The sequence below is a fragment of the Drosophila nasuta genome, chromosome 2L (genome assembly GCF_023558535.2).
Source record: "Drosophila nasuta strain 15112-1781.00 chromosome 2L, ASM2355853v1, whole genome shotgun sequence".
NCBI lineage: Eukaryota > Metazoa > Arthropoda > Insecta > Diptera > Drosophilidae > Drosophila > Drosophila nasuta.
Genome location: NC_083455.1, coordinates 5044052 through 5071873, shown reverse-complemented (window position 1 = coordinate 5071873; position 27822 = coordinate 5044052). Strand labels below are relative to the sequence as shown.

Genomic DNA, 27822 nt, shown 5'->3' with positions numbered 1-27822 from the left:
TTTATTACACGTCTATCATGTAAAGTAGTTCATTTGCTTTAGACGTGTTTGAGTATTGTCCAATTAATTGGTAAGTTTACAATTTTGTGTTTTTACCAAAAGATTGATTGATTTATTGTTAAAAATATAAAATAAGCTTTTTATGAACATCATTTGTACTTTTTTGATTGATTAATAGAAAAGTACTAATTTCAGAATAGGGCAATTGGAAATATCACTTGAACGTCATTTCTATCTTTTTCGGATTAATAAAATATTATTAATTTCCGGGTAAGGAATTTGGATATTATTGTCAATAAAAGTTGAGTTCCAACTCTTAACTGCTTTCTGAACGTCAAAGAAAGCAGTTAAGAGTTGGAACTCAACTTTTATTGACAATAATATCCAAATTTCTTACCCGGAAATTAATAATATTTTATGAATCCGAAAAAGATAGAAATGACGTTCATTTCGATACAACGAAAAACCTTTACAAAAGGCTTTTTAAAAATTCAAATATTTTATTACATGATATAGTGGTGATTGCCATTCACAATTAGTTCCAAGACAACTTGAATAATTTTTATTTGATTGCAACCCAATTCCCAGGAATTATAAAGATTATAGTTACCATTGTAAGTACAAAAAATCTAGCTTTAAAATTGCGCTTGCTCGATTATATTTTTATACCCGCTACCCATAGGGTAGAAGGGTATTATAACTTTGTGCCGGCAGGAAATGTATGTAACAGGTAGAAGGAGGCATCTCCGACCCTATAAAGTATATATATTCTTGATCAGCGTCAACAGCCGAGACGATATAGCCATGTCCGTCTGTCCGTCTGTCCGTCCGTCAGTCCGTCCGTATGAACACCTAGATCTCAGAGACTATAAGAGATAGAGCTATAATTTTTTTCGACAGCATTTGTTATGTTTGCACGCAGATAAAGTTTGTTTCAAATTTTTGCCACGCCCACATCCGCCCCCGAATATCAAAAAAAATCGAATAACACGCCTAATTTTAAAGCTAGAGCTACGAATTTTGGTATATACAATAATTACTGTAGTAGTTATGATTGGTTGCGATCAGATAAAAATTGTGGAAGTTATTGAAGAAATACTTTTGTATGGGCAAAAACGCCTACGTACTAGGGGTCTAAGTTGCTTTGGCCGACAATCTGGCACATTGTGCCGTTTATGGTATATTTTGAATGGTATACTATATCGATATACCAAACATACCATTTGGTATATTTTTAGTATTTTTTTAGTATTTTCGGTATATTTTGAAAATGATACCGCAATATTTTGCCTTTATTAAAAATGGGTAGCGGGTATCTCACAGTCGAGCACACTCGACTGTAACTTTCTTACTTGTTTTAACTTGCAGACAGATGATGATGGCTGACAGACGGTCAAAAGCTCATGGCTATATCGTCTCGTCTTTTAACGCCGATGATGACTATATACATATACATATGAACATATATTTCCTGCTACATACATTTTCTGCAGGCAGAAGGTTATAATAGCTTTCTATGATACAATGTATCATGTATATGTACAATACTTCTAAAGATAACCCGAAGATAATCCTTTTTACCCCTTTTTTTTTATACCATTTTCCAACGCTTTAAGCGGAGTATTCTTTGCAATGCCTTTCAGAAAATATTTTAAATATTTCAAAATTTTCGATTAGTTTCATTAAATTCTAGAAGTTTTCCCATTAAGGCTTTCGCTCTGAAGCAATGTCGAGCATTTTTCTGGCATCAAGATGTTATCACGAATCCAAATGAGCCTGGAGCGATGTCTTCAGGGGCATCCACAACGCTTTCTTTCTTCGTTAAGCAACATTTTCCGCCGCAATCGCAGCGATGGCAATGAGGAGTGCTGGAAGCTGCCAACACGACGACAACACTTGAAATGCCTAAAAGAACAGAACTTTGATGTTCTGGTCATCGGCGGAGGCGCTGTTGGTTGCGGCTGCGCTTTGGATGCGGCATCCAGGGGCCTAAGGACGGCGCTAATTGAGGCCGGCGATTTTGCAAATGGAGCCAGCAGCAAATCGAGTAAATTAATCGAGGGCAGCACCGCGCACTTGCAAGCGAGCCTTCGAGGAGGAGATCTGCAGCAGATCCTTAGGCTGCAGCAGGTGCTGAGCGAGCGTGCCACAATGCTGAAGATCGCGCCACATCTGAATCGAGTGCAGCCCATGCTGATGCCCATATACACTGCCTTCCGGCTGCCCATCCTGTGGCTGGGATTGAAGCTCTACGATGCCATGTCTGGCATGTCGAATCTTCGAGCCTCGCACTTTCTCTCGAAGGAGGCAACGCTCAACGAGTTTCCCCTTCTGCGTCCTCATGGACTGCTCGGCTCCTTGGTCTACTACGATAGCCAGCTAGACGATGCTCGCATGTGCCTAGCTTTAGCTCTAACGGCTGTAAAATACGGTGCCACTGTGACCAACTATGTGAAGCTCAACGAGTTGTTGCCCGTTAACCAGGAGAGCAACTGCCGCAAGGCCGTTGTCGAGGATGTGCTGACCGAAGACTCGTTTGTGATCAAGAGTCAGTGCCTGATCAATGCAACTGGCGCCCAGACAGATGTGCTTAGAAAACTCGATGACCGGCAAGTCAACGCCATTGTTCAGCCCACGCTTGGAACTCATATGGCGCTGCCCGGTCACTTTAGTTCATCGCAGTGCGGCCTGATCTTCCCCAGCGGTCGCCAAATGGATGGACAGCCCTTCTACATGCTTCCTTTCGAGAATCGAACACTAGTTGGTTGCCTCGAAACTGAGCCCGAGGAACCGCGGCGAGTCTATCCTGCTGCCAATTGCGAAGCAGTCGATTGTCTTCTGGAGCAAACACGTCAAGTGCTCAACGATTGTGTTCTGGTGAGTCCGGATCACGTGCTCAGCTCCTGGTCAGGCGTAATGCCCACCATCATGTGCCCCAGCTCAGATGCTCAAAGTGAAATCACTTCCAACTACCTCTTGGAGGTGAGCAACAACAACTTGATTACCTTGGCTGGTGGCAGCTGGAGCTGCTATCGCGTGATGGCCGCCGAAGCGATCGATACGGCCATAGATCTGTGCTGCTTGGAGTCACAGAGCGAGACAAGCAACACTCACTACGTGTTGCTCGATGGTGGCGAGGAGCATTGCCCATTGCTGCCCATCAATCTGGTGCAAAACTATGATCTGCCCCTCGATGTGGCACAGCATCTGGCCGACACCTATGGCTGCAATGCCTACCAAGTGCTCTTCAAGACCACCAAATCTGAGAGGCAACGACTGCATCCGAATTTCCCCTACATTAAAGCGGAAGTGGACTATGCCTGCCAGCGAGAATACGCCTGCCAATTGGTGGATGTGATTGCTCGTCGGTTGCGAGTCGCTTTTGTGGATGCCTCGGCGGCATTTCAGATGCTGCCCAACGTGATGAGCATCATGTCCAAGCATCTTTGCTGGACTGCATGCACACAGAAATTGCAGCTGAAAGCGGCTAAAAGATTCCTCATGCAGCAGATGGGATTGGGCACGATAGTTAAATACAATCCACTTCCCAAAGAGGAGAAGAAAGACAAAGAAAATCCACCAAGCGATAATCTGCAAGACCCTCCTCCCTGTGACTATTGCAGTATTTTGGCCAAGGCGAAGAGCACAGCTAACAAAGATAATATTCATGCTCTAGGTGCTGTCATTCATCCAATTGTGGCAAGATCTCAGACGTTGGACCAAAATGAAGCATTCAATAGTGAAACATATTTGCCCCAATATCATAAAGGTATTGCTCCGCGTTATGTTGTCAACAAAGTGGTTTTTCCCATCCAATATGAAGATGAGGATGATGATGAGAATGATTTAAAAGCAGATGCTTCACAAACTGACAAGGACTGCAGTGAAAGTTATGTTGCAAAAATGGTTGAGGATGAGGTTGGAAATGATGATGATGATGAAGTTCTGAATGATTTGGAGGCAGACATTTCCCAAATTGACAAAGACTGCAGTGAAAATGATTCGTATAGAACTGAAGAATATGATCAAGCAGAAAGAGATGAAATTGCTGAGGATAGTTGTGAAGCAAAAGACACCAAATCGAATAAGAACACGTTGGGTTTCCTAAGCCAGCAGCAACCCGCCTGCATACGTCATTATTCTAATCCCTGCAATATTCTCATTTCATCGGATAGCAAATTGAATTCAGCCAATGTCCAGCAGCCTAGCAAGATTCAGACAGTTGCAAATTCTAAACCAGGGGAAACTTCAGAAAAACAGGAAAATACTCCTGAACCAGCTAAAGCTGAAGCTGCCAAGTCTCGTCTAATAGAAAGGCTTACTAAGCAAAACAAATTACCAAATCAGGCCAGCCATAGGATAATCAAAATCAACTCTAAGCTGCCTAGCAATAGTAAATCAAATACAAGAGTTGTCAGCTCTTCTACAGTAAAAGCCAATTCCAATGAAGTGCCCAAGATAAACCATCTAACTAAAGTAAGGCAAGTAAGGAATATTAATACCACGAATTTAAATGGGAATTCAAAGATTGACAACGCTCACTACATGAAGCTATCAGAGGAATTCCTAAAACCAAATCACTCCAACCGAAAGTGTTTTGAAACAAAGAGGCTCGATATAAAACGTAAACCGATTGAACCCAAATTCGCTATGAAGAAATTCAAGTATCCGAGCAAACCTCTCTCGCTCGACGATCAAAGACAAATGTTTAGTCCAAAGCGTGTCGATGGTTTATTTACACCAACAGCCCAACTGGAAGCTCTGCTCTCCAAGAATACGTATTACGAACAGCTGAAGAGAAATGCGGATATCAGGAGTGTACCAAAAAAGTAATACTCGAGAAACAACCAGTACAAGATTAGCTAATAACTACAAAAAATGGCAGACTATTAATCCAAATGTGAAAGCCACACCTGATTTGGTGGTAAAGCCACCGACATCTATTGCAAGACCCAATAGCGGGCTAAGCAAGAATCCAAACACGAAAAACACTTTCAACATACCTCACATGAATCCCAAGCATCGATAGTCTTCAAATTTCTATCTATTTGCTCAATATCAACGCAATCGAACACAATAGGAATACACTTGTATCATGGGCAAGTTGTTCTTTGTGTGGATTGCGCGGATATTGAGCGAATTAGCAATGGAAATATTTTTGAATCTGTGATAATGTCAATAAAAGTCGTTTCCAAGTAAAATAAGTATGTGTGTATAAATGGGTATTTATTTTATGTTTAAACCTACAACTTATTCAGAAGAAGTACTATTAAAAATGTTTAAAGTGTATCATAAATAGGCAATGTAAAATGATACTAATATAATAAAAGTAAGTACATTAAAAAAAATCAATAAATTGGCGTCGTTCTACATCGCTGAATTCAAAATAAAATCACAAACTTAACAGAGAAAACACATTTATTTTTGGCTGTGACATTAAAAAATTTGTTAAGTAAACACATATTTCGAAATCCTTCTTTCAAGTTTGAAAAACGATCTAAATTAATACAACAATCATTGAAAGTCACATGTATTCGTTTCAGTCATAAAAAAACTCATTTGTGTAGCTAACGAGCGGCCATTAGTCAAAATGGGAGGCACATTAAACTCGTCAGACGCGACGCAGACACTCATTCCAAAAAGATACCACCCAATCAGACAATAAATAAGGCAATATATGAACGATAAGCATATACAGCAACGCCCACATCGCGCCCATAACAATAATTCAAAATGGGTAAAATAAAAATCGCTTCCGCATAACGTGGGCGCATCAGCATCCCTCAGCGACCCCCAAACCCTAGAAAAGCAAATTTGGTTAATTTATTTGAAAAAAAAAAAATCGAAACAAGGAAAATATTTTAACGACATTTGCTGGCGTTGCTTTGCTTTTATTTTAGGAAGATTGAGGCACAAATTTGCAATTAAATGGCTAGACGAAGTCAAGATCTTAACATATTTAGCATAAATAATTTAAAAAGAAAGCAAACTAAGCTAATTTCATAAAAATATTGGCAGGAAATACTTCTTAGATTAACGTATGAGCAAGCTATTGAAAGAATGGGCACATTGCATAGTAAGGTTGTATGGCTATAGGAAATAGTCTTCCGATCTAGCCAATTTTTTTACTATGCATACAAAATATTTTTTTAGATTTTTGGGGAAAATTTCAAGTATATAATAATACAATTTTAACTCAACTATTGTTTAACTATAATTAATTCTAAGCCGTCAAAATTCAACTCAAGAGAACAAGTTAATGTTTTTATATTCATACTAATAATTTCATCCATTTTTCACCATTTTTATTCTTAGATTGCTTTTGTGCAATAAATTGTACTACTCAAGCTTATGCCATTTTGGTGGTGCTAAAATGTAAAATGATTTCAAATTGCGGGCCCATAAAATATTGCATTCATATAAAATTTAACCTAAACACGAGAGTAATACTTTTCAACTTTTGCTTTGCCGGTGGTCTCCACAGAGGCCATAAACAAACCTATTAGGTTGGCCTAATGTGAAACACTTTCACTTCCAACTCCTTTTTCAGCTCTTGAAAATTCTATCAAGCGTCGCTATCGCTTGGTATTTTTATGCTGATTAGCTTCGTTAACAATTTACAGCACGCGAAACTATTTCAACAATTTCAACTTGAAACATAAATTGCCCCACAAAAGGTCTATGCCAGTGTTGGCAAACTGAGTCGGGAGTCAGTGAAAAATTTTAATAAGCCACGCCGCATGCAGTTTTTTTGAGGAAGTGCTACGTACTCGTAATATAGAAAAATGCATGCGCCACACACGCGAGTTTGTAATATTAAGAAAATTCCTTCTCGCCAACGAACTGCAGCTATTAAAGCAACACACACACACACTCGCACTTTCCCACTTCTATGCGGTGCTTGTTAAAATGCAGTCAAGGACATCAGTGAAGAGGCGGTGAAAAGAATGCTTTAAAACGCGAAACGTCTGCCGAAAAAAAACACTCACAAAAAATAAATTCAGGAACAGAAACATTTCCATGACAGGAAGTATCGCACAAAATGGGAATAGCAAAAAATATAAAAGTATATAGAAACGTCAAACGGAAATAACGAGAAAATAGTATGCAATAAAATGTACTTTACTGTACTCTCAGGACTCGGAGGCGTCCCTCTTAAATAGGAAACGTTGACGGAAGGAAGTAAAATTCATATGTGCTTTAAATTACGTTCTGAGTTGATGAGTAAATGTGAAATGTGTGTACAGAATCATTTCTAATAAACATATATAAATTGCTATTAGTTATATGCAGAATTATGTATTTCCTCATTATTAGTCATTTAAAACATATATTTCTTAAGCTTATTTACATAGTTGTTACCATTTATTCTATAATTTTAGCTTGTTTATTAGTATAAACTATAAGCAATTGTTAAAGTAGTTGCTTAACAAATATATTCAACCCGTGAAGCATTGTTGAGCTATTCTCTATGAACTCTTATTAAAACAAGTAGAGTATGCTTGACTGTGAGATACCCCCTACCCGCAAAAAAAACAACATATTCTACAAATATACCAAAAAATATTCCGTACAAATATTAGAAAGAAATACTTGCTCTTTCGATATTGTACTACATTTAAGACCCGATTGCAGTAAGAGTTTTTTGCTATACAAAAGTATTTCTTAAATAACTTTCCAAAGTTATAAAACCCTTCCATTTTGACATAACAATAAATCAGTTCTTCATTATTTGCTCCATTTAAATTATTTTACTAACGCTCATAATTAAAAGTGTTTTTATGAATCAACTAAATAAAATAGATAGATAATTACATTTAAAATAAAAGCATGTTGTTAACTAGCTTTCACTTTCAAAAATATTTAATTTCTTTAAAAATAAGAACATTTTGAAATACTTAGTTTAAAATCTGTTTGTTTTTTTTATTATGCTTAAATGATTCAACTTTCAGCAGCATTGTGCAGATTCTGTTTAGTTGCCTGACACATTTCAATACACAGAAAAGTAACTACAACTATTCGTTTGGGTAGCCACAGTGCAATAATATTTTCGCTTTACCATGCATAAAATTATAATATATTTTCAGATGGAAGCAATAGCAGCAGTACAGGCATCTGTGTTACCACCAAACACGACTTGTCCATGTGCTGTGAGAGAATGTGAGAATAGCAGAGTGGGTCAAAAGTGGCAGTAAAACAGCGAGCGAGCAAGCGAACGAGCCAAGGACTTGAACATTGGGCCAAAACGATAAGTGACAAACATGTAAGGCAAACAAATGTATATTTTATACATATGACATGACGATGTTGCTCCATCGGCAATGGAGGAGGAGGGCAGCTGAGGGGAAGTTGTTGTTGAGATGCACAACTGTCAGATAAGTGCGGAGAGCATTTTACAGAGCATCTTTGCCCGCAGGTGACAAGTTAAACGTCTTGTAAGCATTTGCATTTGTACACAACGAGAAAAATACGAAGATACTCCATCTCTTATGCGGGGGCACGATAAAAGCAAATTTTCTAAAAATAAATAAATTACTAAACCAAAAGACAGCACCAGCAACAACCAAAAGAAACATACTTTATCTGCAGTTCACTTCGTTACTCGTTGTCTCTCGACCAAAAGCTAAGCGAAAGACTTCAAAAGGGTTGCTGTTGGCCTTGGCTTTAGCTTTGGCTTAAAGCATATTTGATTATGTCATAAAATATGCTGAAGCATCGAGACTCCAAGTTTGCAAGAAAAAAAGGAGATAAATTTAAGAAATATGCAAATAAACTCTTTTTTACCAAACCCATTTTATCATTCAACCTCCTTCAAAAGAACTCTTGAAAATAATTTTTCTAAATTTTTTCCCTCTATTTTTAAATGCCCAATTTGCCTTGTTTCCATGTTTTTCTATTGAGATGAGTATGAAAACAATGCATTTGAAATTTTCATAAACTGCAACAAATTTGACTCTTGATTGCTTTCAAAAAACGGGATATATTTGATATGCAATGTATCTTCGCTTACACTTTCGTTGATTCCATTTTATACAATCGAAGTGAATATACAAATTTCAAAGCTAAGGTATTTTATTGCTTAACAAAGTTATCAAGCTAAATTTAATAGCTAACAATTATTTCTGGGTCAAATGTGTCTCTCACTTTAGAAATTTAAATTAGTTACGTTTACAATACACTTTACAAAAAATATAAAGTTATTTATATACATACAAAACAATAACTAGTAAAAACTAATAGATAAATTTTGATGTGAACATTGTTATTAATTTCACTATGTATTTTATACGTAACCTAATGAATATTAATTTAAGGAAGATAATTATATTGCAGTGGAAGAATCTTTGAATAATTATTTATTGGTTTGCCATAGAAGTAGTTTAGAAATCTGCTATTTTTGAAATAAATTCTAATTATTGGAATTTCGTCACACTTTTTATACCCGCTAACCATTGGGTAGAAAGGTATTATAACTTTGTGCCGACTGGAAATGTATGTAACAGGTAGAAGGAGGCATCTCCGACCCTATAAAGTATATATATTCTTGATCAGCGTCAATAGCCATGTCCGTCTGTCCGTCTGTGTGTCTGTCCGTCCGTCCGTATGAAACACTGGATCTCAGAGACTATAAGATATAGAGCTATAATTTTTCGACAGCATTTGTTATGTTTGCACGCAGATCAAGTTTGTTTCAAATTTTTGCCACGCCCACTTCCGACCCGGGAAATCAAAAAATCGATTAACAAGCGTAATTTTAAAGCTAGAGTTGGTATATACAATAACTACTATAGTAGTTATGATTCCTGAAAATTTGGTTACGATTAGATAAAAATTGTGGAAGTTAAAGAAATACTTTTGTATGGGCAAAAACGCCTACTTACTAGGGGTCTGAGTTGCTTTGGCCGACAATCTGGTACATTTTGTTGTCTATGGTATATTTTCAATGGTGTACTATATTGATATACCAAACATACCATTAGGTATATTTTTAGTGTTTTTAAGTATTTTCGATATATTTTGAAAATGATACCGCAATATTTTGCCTTTATTAAAAGTGGGTAGCGGGTATCTCACAGTCGAGCACACTCGACTGTAACTTTCTTACTTGTTATTAATTGCATTTTTCATAATTTCATTAACTTTAGCAAACTCGTCAAAATAACTTTTTGTGGATTTCGAAAGGGTTATATGAATGGAAGCCACATAAAAAACAAAAATAATATCATATCAGAAAAATTTCGCTTTCTTAGTAAGACCTGGTAAGCCACCTAATTATATGTCGTTTGTCCATGATTAGAAAATAAAACTTGTTTACCACCAATATAATTTTACATTATATATGGTCACATCGTTTTTATACTTGGCATATGATATAACATATCAATCATTTCAGTCACATGTGAAACAAGTATTTAAGTATTTTCGCTACTTCCAACATTTGCAATGATTGCGACTTACAGAAAAGTCGGGTTTCTCCATCTCGCATAGTTGCTGGGATCCAGGTGCCCATAGATATATCGGGTCAAGTGAAATTAGAGTATAACATATATTTGCGCTGCTTAAATGTGGCTAGGCAGTTAATGAAATATCCTATTTTATAAAATCAAACAACTACAACAATCGGAAATATCTACAAACTTATGCTCGCCAGAGGAAAAGATTGACTAACAGTCCCCAGATTAAAACTTGACTAAAATATGATGAGTATTAGCATTGTAAAACCCATTACTTGGTGGTACCATTGATTAATATTCACCAAATTTTTTACAATTAATCGCATTATGGACAACAAAAAAGTATTTTCACTAGAAAGCAACTTAAAAATCTGCTAAAGTGCGGTTAAAATAAAAAAAGTGTTTATATACTTATGTCATAATTATGTTAAGCGCATTCGCACTCGTAGCACTTCAGCACTGAGAGTGTTCAGTGTTCAGTGTTCAATCAATTAATCATTAAGAAGCCCATTAAAGAGAGCTCATTAAATTATCAAAGCACTTACCCTTTGAAGGTATCTCGGCCAGAGTGGGCGATGCAGTCATCATTAGCAGCACAACAACAGATACGGCGTTGATAATGAGAGCGATGGCGGCTAAACGCCCATTGGCATGAGGCCACTGGGGGCGTGGTCGTTGTCGTGGTCGCGGTCGCATGTTCGGAGCCAACTTTCGATAAATCTCTGCAATGGGCAATGGACAAAAATTGTACACGAAAATGCAAAAGGCCACTTCCCGCGTGAGTGGCGAGAGGCACAAACAAAATATACAGCTGAAAAGTGAATGAGTGAGAAGCGGACGGAGGTGGGGATCAGATGATGTTACTGCTGCGCACAGCCAGCAAACGTTTTCACCTTTAATCACTTAAATGGCGCGTAATCAACAGCAACAATAGCAACAACGAAAACAGCAACAACAACCAGGGAAGCAACAACAACGCAGGCATTGCAATCAACACCAAATGCCGCCGACAGCATTGAAATTGAGCGTCATGATGGCAAGGATGATGACGTGCGGGTTTGCCAGCACTTAACGGTGAAATGGAGGCGGCAATGGCGCCCAACCCGGATCCGGATGCGTAGCGTTTTCAAGCTAAAGTCTAAATATACTTGTTGTTGCTGTTGCTGTTGTGGTTGTTGTTGCTCTTGTTGTTTTTGCTTGCTACATAGTTTGGCTGTAGCTTTTTGACTCTGCCAACGTTTGTTTGTTTGCCTGCCTGTCTTTCCGTCTCTCCCTCCGTCTATTCGTCCGTCCGTCCGTCCGTCAGCTTGTTCGCCTGTGTGCGCAAGGTTGGTTGGGCGGTTTGTTAGGCCGTTAGACTGTTAGAGGCTGTAGTTGAGTTAGCCAAGTACATTTTGAGGCGTTGTTTTGACGCGTTTCAGGGTGTCTTTGTTGTTGCCGTCGTCTAGATTAAGTTGAGACAATTAAATGAAATATACTTAGACGGCATTTAGACAGTAATTTGATTTTGCGCCTTGACTTTGATTCTCTCGTCACAAACTTTTGGCAACGATTTAAAGTTTACTGAATTATGTATGACTCTATTTATATTGACACAATTGTTGACCTAGCATTTAAGGATGTTTATGCCCTTTAAATTATATTTTGCAATTCAAGTTTGTTTAAGAGCTTGAAATACATTCTATACAAAATTCATATTACAAAAATAACTAGTCTGAATAAATTCCTTTGATACAATAACTTTTGGTACACTATTATTAATTACACTATGAATAACACAGACATCTAACTTACGTATATGTAATCTAATAAACTTTTGATTGTTAATTCTCATGTCTATCGAGTTCTGAACTAAAATATTTACGGCAAAAAACTTTGTTTCAATTTTTAGCAGAATAGACTATGACAACTACACTAAAATTTAAAATTATATTATTATTTCGATGATTGATTAAATAATTTTTAACAATGTTTTGCTTACAAAACGTAAACTTGAAATTATTTGAACAGAAATTTAAAAAATTAAATATTTCATTCAACAATTCTCTAAATAAATACTAAAGAGTTAAACAGCTTATGAAAAGGAGATACAATATCCAATCCAATCTATAATTATTTATTGACTGTATTTATATTGACATAATTGTTAAGGATGTTTATGTGCTTGGAAACATATTTTCAAATAAGAGTTTGTTTAAGATTGTCTTGTCTTCCTGATTATGATATAAAATAATTATATTTAAAACAATTTTTTAAGTTATCTATGAAATAAACTAAATGAACTTAAGTTACATTTTAATAATTGAAGTACGCAAGTGTAAAAATGGTAAAAGAGTTTTTTCCAAAGCAAGGACTATTCAAAACATATTAAGAACTCTTTTTTGGCGAGCACATGAGTAGGAAACTAATAAAAATTCAATACAACATTACACTACGTCAAAAGTATATAATTAAATAAACTTCTTATGTAAAAGTATTTCGTTTTTAGTCCAATACAAAAACTGTCTTCTATAATTATTTATTTAATTTTGTTGAGTGCATTTTTGAAGTGTTTTCAGTTTTGTAATTCACACAGAAAACTCTTCTGCATTTTGCTTGCGGCTTGATTTCTTTTCGCCTCAATTTGCGATGTCAAGCTGTCGTCGCTGTGTGTCTGAGAGTAAATCAAGTTTGACAAATGAAATGATTACACAAAGTAAACACAAAACCACCTGTCAGAGAGAAAAAGAGGGAGAGAGAGCGAAGCACAAAAAACTTGCCCAAAAGCCAAAAAAAAAGAAGGAATAAATAACTAAACACAAACGTAAATGTAGTGTTGAAATGTGGTGGAAGGGGGAACAAGTGAAAACGTGAAATGGAAAGAATGTGAGAAAAAAGAGCGAGCGGGAAACATGGCAACATTTTACAAGCGGAAAGCCAAAGGAATATTATAAGCAACAACAACAAAAGCAACAACGATGATTGCCAACAGCAAAATGCCAAAACCGAAAAGTAACGAAACGAACCGCACGACTCCGAAAATGCATGCCTGCAAAATGGCAATGGCAACACTTCCGCTTCCGGCGCTGCAGGCGTCATCACAACACACAGCACAGCACAGCACAGTTGGCAAAACGTTGAGCAAACTCAACTCAAAGGCAGCGGCGACAGACGACAAAGGACAAACGACAGACGAAGGACGACGGACGAGCCGAAACATAACAAAGCTTGTTAGTGTTGCTCCCCAAAGCGTTGACAACAACAATGCGAAACAATTTATGGTATTTTTGTATGCCAAATTGATGGACTACTAAATCACCCTACCAACATGAACAATTTATTGCTCATCAAGGAGATCAACTACTTTTAAATTGGCTGAATTTGAAAAAAAATAAATATGCAAATATTTTCAGCAAATGAATGCCTTAAAATCGTGAATCAAAAATGTATATACTTTATTTATATTTTAGATATAAGACTTTTAAGAATATCAATAAAGAATCGAAGAATTAACTTACAAAAATTTTTAGTTTTAGATTTAAGACTTAAATATTTTATTTAACAATTTTTATATCCAATTAATGTCTTAAAATCATAATTCCTAAATTTATTTTAGTTATCAATAACAACTTAAGGTTCCTACGATTATCAATATTTTTGTTTAAGTATTGATAAAAGATTTAAAAATAAAATATATGCAATTATAAAATTCAATTGGGAGGGGAAATAAAAATATGCATAGATTAAGATTTAAGATTTTTCCTTAATTCAATTTTGAGATTTTTCCATTCTAGAACCATGATAAAGGATAAACTTTCTTGGTTCAATATTCACATCATATAATTTTGATTCAAGATTATATTCTTGATTTCAACACACGGTGTAAATACAAACTTTTCAAACTCTATTCTAATATCATAGCCCTTGCTGTCTGCCATTTTTAGAATATTGTCAGTGCTTACATTTACAACTTTTACAATTTCGATATTGTTAGTTTGATTAAAATTGAAATTCAATTTGAAAGATAAACAACTTAATCTATATTCTGATAAATGATCTAATGACTGATTTAAATATTTTTTAATTGACACAAATTGTTGAATGGAACCTTATTAAATATTTTCAGAGTGTTCTTCTCAATAACAACTCATCTGACCCAGTAAACTTTTGTGAGTGCTGAAAGGGTATCAAAACAAAAGCCTTTGAGCAGGGGTCCAGACACGAAAAATGGCGACGAAACGTACGAAAATTGTAAACGCTTTTAATATTAAAGCGCTGGGATGAAAAGAGAGACAAAAAGGGTCAGAGAGGAGTTGGCTGAGCTGAGCTCAATGCTGCCACCAGAGGTAAAACAACCAACAAAATGCAACACGGCAGCAACTATAAAGCAACAACAACAACAACAACAACAATCGGTAGGCATGCGGTGCATGCAAAAAGCCGCGACTGCATGAAAATACAACGACAAAAAGTGGGAAAACTCGGTGGTAAAAACAGCAACAACAACAGAAAAACAACAACAAAAAGAATGGGGAAAATTCTGGCAGGCAGCTAGCTTAATGCCTGCGGACCAGCAGCACATAGAGTTCCTTTTTGCAAAGTCCTGGCTGCAGGCTGCATTCTCCTGACGCCAGCGCCAGGGATTCATTGGTAGATTCCATTGCTGCCTGGAGTTTGGCCTCTTCGTGACGAAAATGTTTCGCTTAACTGGATTTTCAAATATTTATTGCAACAAATTATTTTGCTGGTTACATGTCTCCAGCTCCTGCTTCTAACTCTTTCCTTCCCGCTGTTTGTGAGTGGTTTTTATGGCAATTTAGTTTGTTGCATTGCATTGTTGCAGGATTTTCAGAGTCGAGTTGAGTCTTTGCGGTTCTCTGCAGCAATTGCCAACAAATTAGTTTACATCGCAAATAAAAACTATCATAAATACTATTTACAATAAAAATATATATTTTAAAGTTAGATATAACAGAGAGTGCTAGGAATATGCATGCAACTTAAAATATAAAGTACATCATATAAAAATATGAATTAAGTAGCAACGCAAAAAGTAAAATATTCTGTTAAAAATAAAATTATTAATCAATTACCAAAACAAGTTATTTACTTGATTTCTAGCTCTCAATATTTTCTTTGATATATTTAAACTTCATATCTCGTATATTTCCCCAATTATTTCTTTCTGTATTTAGCTTGCTCAGATCTATTTTTCCCACATTTTTAAGGTTGCGTTAAAGTGTGAAGCTCCGCCTTTATTTAACCTTGCTCTCTTATCACTTTGGCATATCAATTCCCTCCTCACGCCTTCCCAAATGGTTCCATACAAAAAGTTTTGCTTGGGCAAACAAACAAAACACACAGAACTGTCGAGCAATGTTTTTGGCCAACTACAAAATATATTTGCAGCCGACAGAAGCAGAAACTCAAAACAAAAACAGAAACAATTTCTAATTACATCAAATTAAGCACACACACACACACACTGAGACACAGAGGCAAACACACACGTTGCAAGTTGATGTTGAGTAACGGGTTCCGGTTGCACACGACAATTGCACGGGCAAAACTTTCTCTTGATGCGTTCAAAACTTTTGCGAGGGCTGCCAGAAGCTGACAATTGATGGCAACACTGACATCGACAACGACAACGACAACGGCAACGACAACGACAACGAGAACGGCGTGAACAATGCGACGAGCAACATTTCGTGTCAAATCGTTTTATAACGTTGTTTCGCTTAACGTACTACACGTCAACGTAAGCGTAAAGACGTAAACAATTCGCGTTAGCGGCACACAAAAACACGCTTTACAGTTACGAGAGCTGAATGTTACATAGAGGGATTTCGATTGAGTTGCTGCTGCTGCGACCCTAAAGAGCGCATAACCGTCCGCACAGAAGGAAAACCGATGCACGACTGAACGTAAATGGCGTTGACTCGATTGGTGGATATGCGGCGACCTCCAAGTCACCGAACAGTGCACTTCGTTTCGCTTCGTGCGCTGCTCGTGCCATGTGTCGGCTTTTCGAACTTCGAAAGTGCGACCGAATGTAAGAGAGAGTGAAGAGCGACTCACTGGAAGGAGTCACAGCAAACCGAAGGCGACCCGCGAGACTTTCAAATGTTTGCCTTAGTTGCTTAGTGTCCGATGTGATGATGATAGGCACACAGTGTGCTCAGCATGCGGCTAAGTAAGTTGACTACTGATTGGTGGTTAGCTTAGGTTAGTTATAAGGGCTTGTTAACGCTATTATCATGTCCACTAAGCAAAGCTGGAAGGTTGAATATTGTGAAGTGAAAGTCTTATGGTAAACAGACAAATTCGTATGCGGTAAATCAGTTACCTTTTATACTTTATATTTATTTAGATAGCTCAATCTTTCAACTCAAAGCACTATGCTCGACCCGTTTTATGTAGTCAAATTAGCAAGCAGATTATAAATAGCAACTACATAAAATTGGCTTATCTCTCTGGAACACAAAAATTTGTTGTGTGGCAAGAACAAGTCTCTGGCAACCACAATAAAATTATGACGCATACGCAGCGTGGGCTGGCAACATTGCGATAAACACAGCGAGTAAAACTTAAAACCAAACAGAAGCTTCTAGCACTAAAGTTTCATCATACGCCTTTGTTTCAGGCAAATAAGTTTACCCAAAAAAAAACCTATGAAAAATACTTGTATTTAAAGCAAACGTTTTGTTGCAAGAGCTTGACCAACATTTTTATCAGAATGAGCCGCAACAGTTTTCCTCGGCCAGGCATCATTTTTCAACAACACAACAACAACAAAAAATGGAAATGAAAAAGGCATAGGAAAAAGGGACCAACAACAGAGCAACGTTGATGACGGCGATGATGATGGGCAAAGCAACAACATTTGACAAACGGCAACGTCACAACTTTGGGGTGTCGAGGTCAGCTTGGGACAAGGAGGACCCCTCCTCCCCCCTCACTCATCATCGCAATAATTTTTGGGGACATTCTTTGAGTGTATTTGTGTGTGTCTGTCCGCTTGTCGAATCCATTTCAAAGCGCATTAAAAGGTATTTAGAAGCTTAGCACAAAGTCTGGCCATTTATAAACTGCCATAAAGAGAACAACTCTTTTGCCATTTCATGCTCGAAATTATTATATAAATAACAATACTACATAATGTTGTCAGCAAAATGCTAATTTAAACGCAAAGCAATAAATAATTGTATTTGCAAATAATGTGGAATCTATGAAATTGGCATTTATTTTAGAGGTGTTTAAAAATGTAAATATTTAAAATGCCTAAAACTTTATTTGAATTTAAATTATTTTTCAGTTACTGCTTAAAAGTAATAATATATTTAAAATAATTCAATGGACTTGTTGATGGAAGTACTTTAAGCTAATTTATTTAATGCAATTTATTTTAAATCCAAAATTTAGTTAAACAAATAGGTCTCTAAGAGATTTTATTATTTTATTTTGTCTAATTGAAATATATATTTTTAAATTAAAAAAAAAATGGTGCTATGTCTAGATAAATTAAAACATAATAAATACAACTAAATAAACTTTAAGTATTTTGCGTATGCTTAAAAAGATTAAATGCATACTTAACTCGACTTAAAATTGAAGCCAAACTTAAAGAAGTTTTGTGAAAACTGTTTGCAGTTATTATCAGCCAATTCTCAAGCTGCACAACATCCCAAGAAATGAAAGAAAAGTCTGCAAAGCTTTTTAGGGATGTGACATAGAACAAATCCGCTTTGGCAGCATTGTGATCCCTGCTGGTACCTTCCCCCTCTGTATCCTTATTTCCTTTTCAACAGTCTTTAAGGACACCCTATGGAACGGCATTTAGCTGTATTTGAACGGTGTCGCTGATGATGCTTCTGTTGCTGCTGCTGTCGTGTAAGAAACGACACCCAAAAGTGCGGGCATTAAATGAAAGTTGCACTTGCTTTTCCTATTCCATTTGCCCTTTTCCATTTTCTTTTTTTTGCATTTTTTTCTTCTCCAATTGGCGTAAATTGCAAGCGCATAAAAAAGTGATAAGTAGTGCAAGGCAAGAACAGCTTAGGGTTGGGGCTGAGACGAAAAGAGGGAGGTAATGCAATCCTTTCTACTGCAGCTGCTGCTGCTTTGTCTTCAATATAACAGCACCCAAGTGGCAAGTGTCAATTGATTTCCAGGGATGTGGCTCTGTTTCTGAGTGTGCGTGAGGGTGTGTATAAGTGTGTGTGTGCCTAAAGCGCATTAGCTGCAAATGGCAATAACAACAACAACGGAAACAACGAGATAAAGTCGCTGATTGCATTAAAAGCACAAATAGCTGCTAAAATTCAAGAGATCAACAAATATGCAAGAAAATCACCAGACTACAAAGCAATGAAAATCTAACCAACATTTCACTCTTTTAAATGGCCCAAAAGCAAACGAACAATTGTCACAGCTTTAAATTCTTTTTGCCATCTCTCTTCACGTTAGCTTTATTCTCATCCTCTTGACAACAGTCTAGACCCAATATTTTGCCAATTTTAGGCTAGGCTTTTGTTGCATTTTGCCTTTTGTTGTTGCCCGTTCAGCAGACTCCTAAACTCGCTTGGACTGACTGGAGTAGAAACTAAAATACAAGGACTATTAGCAAAAGGCTGGCCGAATGTTCGCAATGCTCGCATAGAAATGAGCTCTTTTTTGAAACCATTCAGAAGCTATTTTTGACTAAAGTTTAAATTGAATTTGTATTTAAGAAATGTTTGCGAAACTTCGAAATATACCGATTATACTAGAATTGGTATAAAAATATACCGTTACATTCAAAATATACTGTAGAGTACAAAATATACCAGATTATCAGTGTTGGAATATCACCATTCCCAGACAAAATTAGCAATATACCATATTTAGTATTTAAGGTATTAATGAATTTAACTCCTGTGGTCACACTATTATTGTCCCTTTCTGGTAAAAAGAAGCGTTCTCTCTTCTTTCTTGTTTCTCAAAGTGCTAGCTCATGGTGTGGTGCTGCTTAAATAAATAAATAAAATAAACATATCAATTAAAGAAATAAATATTCTATCCTGCGATATTATTTAAAACATTCAAGTGAATGAATCAAAGCAATTAGGATATATAAATATATAACATAAAATTATTATAGTCTCAGAGACATATGTACATTCGTGTTCATATACAAACATATAGACGGATATATCAGAACACTTTGAACTCAGTTATATATTTAAAATATTTATATTCTAGTTTTAGCTATTTTTTTTTTGTTAGTTGACTAAATGCAACTAGTGATAAAATGGCAATAAAAGATTAACATTTTTGAATGCGAAAAAACACAAGACTATATTAAGTTTATATTTGTGCAATATATTGATATTTTCTTATTAATCTGAAGCGCATACAAATAAAACTCTGCCATTTTCAATTGAAGCGATGTCGAATTGCATATTTCATTCAACCCAAACAAAACTCTTCAAACTCCAACTCAAATAAAAATAAATCTCTGCGCCGTTTTTGTGTGCTGGACACAAACCCACACTCTAATAAATCAGATTAATGTGTACTTAATATTTGCCATTAAGTTTTTATTACTTTCCCCATAGACACACACACGTACACGCAACACACACAGACACACTTGCTCTTATATGTACATATATAGGAGTTTGTCGACCAGGTACATAAATCGGAGGAACCCGTTAAACCCAAATAAAATATGTCAATTGGTTACGATGAAATAAACGATTGTTTTGCTTACCATTTTAGGGCGAATGCGAAGGGAGACTTTTTTTATTTCATTGTTAGAAATAGGAACAGAAAAGTTGGCAATATAAGTGAAATATATATTTTGCAATTAAATGAGATAATTAAAATAAATATTGTTTCGAAAACTATGAATATATATATTATTGTGAAGAAACTTTCGATGTAGACATTGTACGAATTAAAATTATTTTTAAAGCATTTCTGTAAATCAAAACTAAATGGTAGCTAGAAAATATTTATATATATATATATTATATTTATAATTTATAATTATCTTAGCAATAACATTAGTAAATAAAATTCGATATACTTATAGTTATATTAAACAAATCAAACAATCATTTGTCATATGCAAAATATCTCTTAGTTCAAACATCAAAGCTAAGATTTAGAATTAAATAAAATTTATGTATACATATATGCAGTTACATAGTCAAATAAGGTGCGCATATAAGAAATAATTATAATTTGTTCTTAAACGTTAAATGTCTCTTGACACAATTGAAATCTTTAACCAGGTGTAAAATAAAATAACATATAGATTTAATTGTATAAGTGTTAGCTCTTAGCTTTTAAATAAAATAATATATATGCAGTTATCTTTATATAAATTTTTATAACACTATTGAACTTTTTCCACCGGTAAACATAAACTTAAAAATCACAATTTATTCTGTAAATGTCTCTTTAAACTATAAACTTCTTACACAAGCTTAGTCTAACTTTAAGTCGATTCAGGTAGAACTAATAATAGGGCAAAAAACCAGATTTTGAATGCAACGCTGGATCTAAGTTCAGACGTGGCCAACTCTTTGCGGCTTTGTCTGAGGGGGGAGTTATGCCAGACATTTCCTGTTTTCGGTTTTTGCCCGACATTGCGAATCCTTTGCTTCCGTATTCACGCAAATATGTCTGGCAAAACATCGTGGGTCCAGCTTCAGTGAATTTTCAATTTTATCGCTTCCAATTTTCAGACACATTTTCCGCCACTTTCCACGCTTGTTGCCTGGACTCATTCTTAGCGTAGTTTGTATTTTCCATGGCACGCTTTGTGTGTTTTGGTTTAGCTGCTACGTGATTTATGCATTGGTGATTAGTGGCGATTTCTTGGGAAGGCAGTCATAATTGTGTCCGATCAGAAAATCAATTCCATGCGCCAGCGACGCCGACAGCGCAACAGGAAACGTCAAACACTTTACAGACTGCAAAAACAATATGCTCAAGTGGCAGTTGTTGTTGTTGTTGTTTGTGGCATGCAGCAAACGCAGACATTGCAAGTACTATTAGCGGCAGCATGTGCTGCCATTGTTATCATTGTCATTGTCAACGATAACAACAACAAGTCTAGTTGTTGCAGCATGCAACAACAACCAATAACAGCAACCACAACAACAAATAATACCGAAGATTTCGTTTCACGAACAATTTATGGTTCTCATCGCATAATGGGGCTTACAATGTTTTCCCAAGCTATTGACTTTTAAAGTTTAATGTTAGGTAATTAATTTCATATGATACTACATTACCCAAATTTATAATGTCTTCTATACATTTTGTATCTTTAGTTCCAACATTGAGTTCCAAATTGGGTTTATTCATAAAAAAATAATAACAATTTAATTAATATAAAGAATAGGGAAAAATATTTTATTATACAAATTCAGATAAATTTATATGAGACAATATTTCTATACTATTTCAATATTTTGTGAAATAATTGTTTAAAATAAAATTAAGGTTGTGCGCTAGGTAATTAATTTCATATGCTACATTACCCAAATCTATTATATAATGTATCCAAAAATAAATAATTCTATGTTTTAATGTATTTAACTTAAGATAGTTTTGTAAAAAACGCTTTCAAATAATCTCATTATCTAAAGTGATACAACGAAGTTAACCTATATTGGGATAGTACATTTAAAAAAAAATAATGGATTATTATAAAATTCTTTTAATTTTAAATAAAAGCAAAGATTTTTATAATTCAAGAATAATCAAAATTTCCATGTACGTGTAAGAAAACTTTCCCACCAAATTTGTTTTTTTTATATATAGTAACCCTTTTGGTAGGATACCTCTGTTGGCCGGACAAAAGAGTGCGAGAATTTAACTTCGCCTCTAGATATAACAATGTATGAATGTTATTTTTATTAAGAGCAATTTTGACCGTTTGTCTTTTTGACTTAGATAATTTCTAAAGACTCCACTGTGCGTATAAGGAAGTGCAACACATGCATAAATTAAGCAGAGCTGAGAGCGAGACTGAACAAGAGAGGGAGAGAGAGAGAGAACGAGGGAGTGAGAGAGAGCCCTTTGGATGGGTTTGTGGGATGTTGAACAGGTGGCGGGTTAACTGTTGGTGTTGTTGCTCAAGCGTGCATGTTCCCCATTATATATACAGTCAGACATTATCGGCACTCCCCCTCCCATACACACACACACAAACACACCAACACAGAGATAGATGCAGGTATATGCATAAAACATGTCTCGGCACAGTGGCAGCAAATTGAATCAATAATATCCAATCATGGGTTAACAATGCGAATTGATTTCTAGGCAAGCATGCCGTATACTTGCAGGATACGTAGCATGTTTGTGCCTCAGCCATATGCAAACATGACAGCCCAAGGATAACAACAACAACAACAGCAACAACAACAACAGCAAGAACAGCAGCTGCAACAATTGGCCACAAGTCAGAGCCCTTTTAGCCTCGATGGGCGGAGAACAAGCACATCTAACAAGTGTTCATGTAAATATTAATTAAGTTTTGGCTTTTGCTGCATTAGCCTTATGCTTTTGTTGCCGACAGCACAGCACATATGGGCAGGACACCGGGCAGGACTCAGGACTCAATATACCAGCAGGTGTAAGCATCTATGTTATCAGCAATATTAGTTGCATAGTTTACCAGCAACCTTTGGCCTTTGTTTAATCAACTAACTCAAGTTGCATCTAAATACTCGAGAATCTTCTGCACTTTGGGGATGGGTTGCCATTGAATTCAATTAGTTGACAAAGAGTTTCATTTAATTTGACACTAATTTGCTCTATACTCATTTGTTGTTACTGCTGAGGTTGTTCACAAGCTTGTTTGTTGACTTAAGGCAGACACTGTTCGAGGCTGTTTGCTGAATGCAAATAAATAAATTATCAGTTCGAAGTGACTTTGTTTCATGGTTTATAAGTTAATTAATTTACTGAATTCCTTGAAGATAAATATGTTACACTTTACTTAACTCAATTAACAGATTGTTAAGTTTATATGGCAAAAGTGTCTTACAAGGTTTTGAAAGGTTGCTAAAGTCGTATTTTAGTATAAGAAACTACTGAATATACCTTAAATATGCAAATGTTTTTAAAAGTTTCAAATCATTTTAATCATTAATTATTTCCTCTTTTCTCCAATTGAATTCAAGAAATTCCCATTAAAATTCTATTGTTCATTTAGTTTTTAATTTAATTCGTTTTTCTGTGAAATAACGATATTCAAATGGTAATCGCATTTGCAGAACTTTTTTAATATTGCCTATATTGAGGCTATTCATTCAATTTGAGAGAGCCTCAATTCAATTTGTGTGTCACAGCTTAGTGCGAAACTTTGAAAGGACCATAAAAATTATACCAACTACAAATGCAATTTGTAAAACTTTAAGTAGCAAATGGTGTCGCCAACTGCCGCGAACAGAAACAGAAACTGAAACGGAAACTTTTCGCATTTTCATTACAAGTTTCGCTTAAATATCTTCCATGCAATGTAACCTCAATTCAAGCTTGTGCATCTGCATAATTTGCACAATCTTTTAATGCAAATGGTATGAATTCATTCATGGCGTGAAATGAGTCTTCAAATTGCATAAGTGACTCTGAGAACTATTTTCAAATATAAGTGAATTCATGAAGTATCCAATAATATATAAATACTGCATACTACGGCTTTCAATTTTGTGGCCCTTAAGCGTGTAAGTTAGAAATGTGTGACAGTTAAGTGACAAAAAAATTAACAAAAAATCTAAATAGAGTTCTTATGTTTCTCGTAGAAAACTTAAAATTCTAAATAATTTTAAGTGCTCATCCTTAGACTACAAAAAGCTCATCTAACTGCCTCAAGTTTGTGGCTATTAAGTGAGTAAGTGCGAAATGACATACTCTTATACTGCTATATCTGAAAATCAGAATTGTATTGTTTCAATAAGTGTCACTTGATTCGAAATCAATCGATTAAACTGAAAGAGAGCTACTCTAACAGACGAAAATGAATCAAATACTTGTTGTTTTTCAAAACAACTTGTTTCAGATGTCAGTTGAAAGAAAGCTAACGAGTCATTTTGAAAACAAGAGAGAGAATTTAATGTCAGTTTTGGAGAAATTCGTATCAGATCTAGTCAACTGCCGGCTGCAACGCAACTTTCACATTTCGAAACGAAATTTTTGAAAAAAAAAAACGAATTGTTCTTCATTTGTTTTGGCTTTCATCCTTTAAAGACAAGAGATAAGGGTAAGCAAGTGTTGTCCACACATCATCACGCATTCCCTAAAGAATCTGTCTCACCTTTTACGAAAAGCGACAATTATTGATAAGTGAAACCATAATGGGCTACGATCTAGCATTGATCATCGGACACGTCGATGAGGAGCTACTCTGTCCCATTTGTGCCGATGTGCTGGAGGAACCGATGCAATCCTCGAGCTGTGAGCATGCCTTCTGTCGCTATTGCATCGAAAAGTGGATGCAGGAGAAGCAAATCTGTCCCGTCGATCGCTTCCGATCTGATGCCCGTTCATCTGGTGTCCGTGTCGCGTCTGATGCGCAACATGCTCAGCCGCCTGAAGATCAAGTGCAGCTTTGCCGAGAACGGCTGCTCGGCGATCCTCTCGCTCGATGAATTTCGTGATCATGTGGCCAACTGCAAGAACAATCCCAAGGTGGTGGTCATGTGCACTAAGGGCTGCGGCATGAAGGTGCCCAAGGACGAGCTGGCCAAGCACAACTGTGTCTTCGAGTTGCGCGAACAGCTCAAGGATCAGATCAGCGAGATCAGCGAACTACGCGACCTACAGGCGCATCAGGAGCGTCGGCTCAACGAGCATCGACGTGAGCTGGAGCTGGTGCAATATTATATAGCGGCACTGCGTTCCACCAATCCCGTTATACGTAATGTTGGCGACCAGCTGGATCGCTACTCACTGATGCGCTGGGGTCGCAGCCTGCCTCTGGCCTCGGTTCGCACCTGGGGCAGCCTCATCTCCACCCCGGACAGCCCGATGCACATGATGGTGAGGGAGGGACTGCGGGCCAGCGGGTGTCCGCTGCATTTGATCAATGTGCTGATGGATTGCTGCTACGAGGACAGCTGGCCGGAGGGCCTGGCGACGCTGGAAATGCGTCGCATGAATCTGCATCGATTGGCGCAGTTTGTGACACGCCTGCTGCCAGTCTTAATCACTGGTAAACCATGCGTCGTTGTCCTGGGCGGCGACAATGCTCACATGCCCGAGAATCTGCGGCCCACGCTGGGCATCATTATGATATTTGTTGATGGCGTCGATGAGACGCATTCGGAGCCAGCACCGCTGCCGGATAGCGACTATATGTGAATCAACATTTTTGGGGGTTATTTCATTCGTGTTCGAATCGCTCAAAATCATTTCTTTGGATGATCAAATTTTCTGACGTTGTTCTTTTTTCTAAGTTTGGCTTGGCTTTCGATATTTGCGCTAGGATGTGAACGAATTGCGGTATCAAAATTGTTTAAAAGTATCGCTGTCGTCCACCTGACAACACCCAAACAAAAACAAATACATGTTGGGTCAATTGCCAGTTGTGGAGCAGCAACCCATCAAATTTTGTTTATCTAAATTGAATCAGTTTGTAAATCCAAAAAAAGAATTTATTACTGCCTTTGTGGTTCTGCTTTGTACAATTTATAAATTGGATTTAATAACTAACATATATATTTTTATTGAAGAAGAAATGGATAAGAGCACAGAATATTTAATGTCCATTCTTGGATTTACTAATAAGCTATTATTAAACAATCAAATAAGAAAGATACAGTTCATTGTGCTCGATTGTAAGATTTCCGACACTCAAAAATGCCATATTCTTAAAATATAATAAATTAATTTATTGACTACCAATCATTTTCAAAAGTACCATATTTTAAAAATATATCAAATTAATATACCGCAAAAGTACTCAAATATTTCAAAGGCTTTATTTGGTGCATTAATATGGTATTATATTAAAATACACAAGAGATCTAGGTGTTCATACGGACAGACAGACAGATGGACAGACTGACATGGCTATATCGTCTGGTCAAAAATATATAGTATGTGCTTTGTGATGTCCTTACATAAATTTCTTCTACTCTTGGGTAGCGCATATAAAAAGATTTCACTTTCATTATCTTTCTGACTACATATGTAGCTTTGTTTAATTATTGTGAATTTAATTATTCAATATATTGTTAATAATACAAATAATTATTAAGATTAACAATTATATTTCAATTCTCTTGTAAATTAATATTATAGGATTATCAAAAATCTATACAGAAATCCAATAAATTAAGTATATTGTTTTTTATCTTTTCTGTACGGTGAGATAGTAAATAGCTGATTTTGCTTTTGTTGCGTTTTGAAACCGAAAATTAAACGCGAATTACAACAGTCTAGATTTCATAAAAAAAAAAATTGAAAGTATTTTACTAGTAGATTAGAATAACTTTTGAAATTTAACTCGTGTTTTCTCTTTTTTCTTGAAAATTGTTTATATGCGAACGCAAAGTGAAGGATATCTGCTGCTGATCAAATAATTTGATTGAAACATATATTCATTAGCATTACTAAATAGGCAATAATACCTATCTAACAATTGTAATTCGTAAATTTGATTTTTTCAAAAATGAAATGCAGCTTAAAATAGTTGCAGCTTCTTTCTTTCTATTATAAAAGTTTGCATAAAGATAATATCATTTTGTTTTGCTCTTTTTTCACAGGCCAAAGGAAATCAAATCTACCAGTTGCACACAATTTCGCCGAGATATTTTCATAAATAAATGCTGAAAGTTCTTGTGCATATTTATGGCCTCAAGAGCAGCGGAAGTTATGTAAATCTGCAAAACTTGTGGCTCAAAACAGATGGCGGCTTAAAATGGACTCTTGTCATCGTGCAGTTTGTACGTGTTCTTCTTGGTCTTGTTGTTGTCGTTGTTGTTGGACAAACAACAATTTACAAAATTTTATTTATAAAGTGAAATTTTAACAAATTAACTGCGAATAGGGAAGCCGAAAAACAAACAAATAACCAGACCAGAAAGAAGGACACCTTTTCACTCAACAGTTTTGAATTGAGTATATCGTATGAATTGTAAATTTTGCACAAACACTCAAGAGCACACACACACATATACACATACATACGGACACAGAAGCATGCTCTAGCAACAACACATATTGTTATGTCCAAATATTTACACAATATCAACTATATATGCAAACACAGTGACAAAACTGACAATGACAATTTCTATATGTAAGTATGAATTTGGTTTTAAATTTCATTTCGTTTTGCCATCCGTTTGGATATAAATTTTCATGTTTTCCCTCAGTTGGC

The 27822-nt window shown here is 36.0% G+C and overlaps 3 protein-coding genes across 5 annotated transcripts in view; 2 read left to right on the top strand and 1 right to left on the bottom strand.

The window, feature by feature from the left end:
* LOC132787383 (lachesin) overlaps nt 1-16341 on the bottom strand; it is a 59512-nt gene extending 43171 nt beyond the window's left edge. For all 3 annotated transcript variants that reach the window (XM_060794389.1, XM_060794394.1, XM_060794402.1), the window contains exons 1-2: nt 15892-16341; nt 11000-11176 (exon numbers count right to left, since the gene is read on the bottom strand). In XM_060794389.1, coding sequence (XP_060650372.1) covers nt 11000-11150 — 151 coding nt within the window. In that variant the 5' untranslated portion in view covers nt 11151-11176; nt 15892-16341. The remainder of the gene's footprint in view (nt 1-10999; nt 11177-15891) is intronic.
* Nucleotides 1659-5126, top strand: LOC132798243 (glycerol-3-phosphate dehydrogenase, mitochondrial). The gene has a single exon (XM_060810027.1). It carries the CDS (start codon nt 1753-1755, stop codon nt 4831-4833), a length of 3081 nt encoding a protein of 1026 aa, XP_060666010.1. The 5' UTR covers nt 1659-1752; the 3' UTR covers nt 4834-5126.
* An 8211-nt stretch (nt 16342-24552) lies between the features above and the next one.
* On the top strand, nt 24553-26150 carry LOC132798615 (E3 ubiquitin-protein ligase NRDP1). Its single transcript, XM_060810542.1, is given in 3 exon segments — nt 24553-24699; nt 24767-24964; nt 24966-26150. Coding segments are annotated over 2 exon segments (1005 nt in total). The 5' UTR covers nt 24553-24699; nt 24767-24793; the 3' UTR covers nt 25800-26150.
* Nucleotides 26151-27822: the final 1672 nt, after the last annotated feature.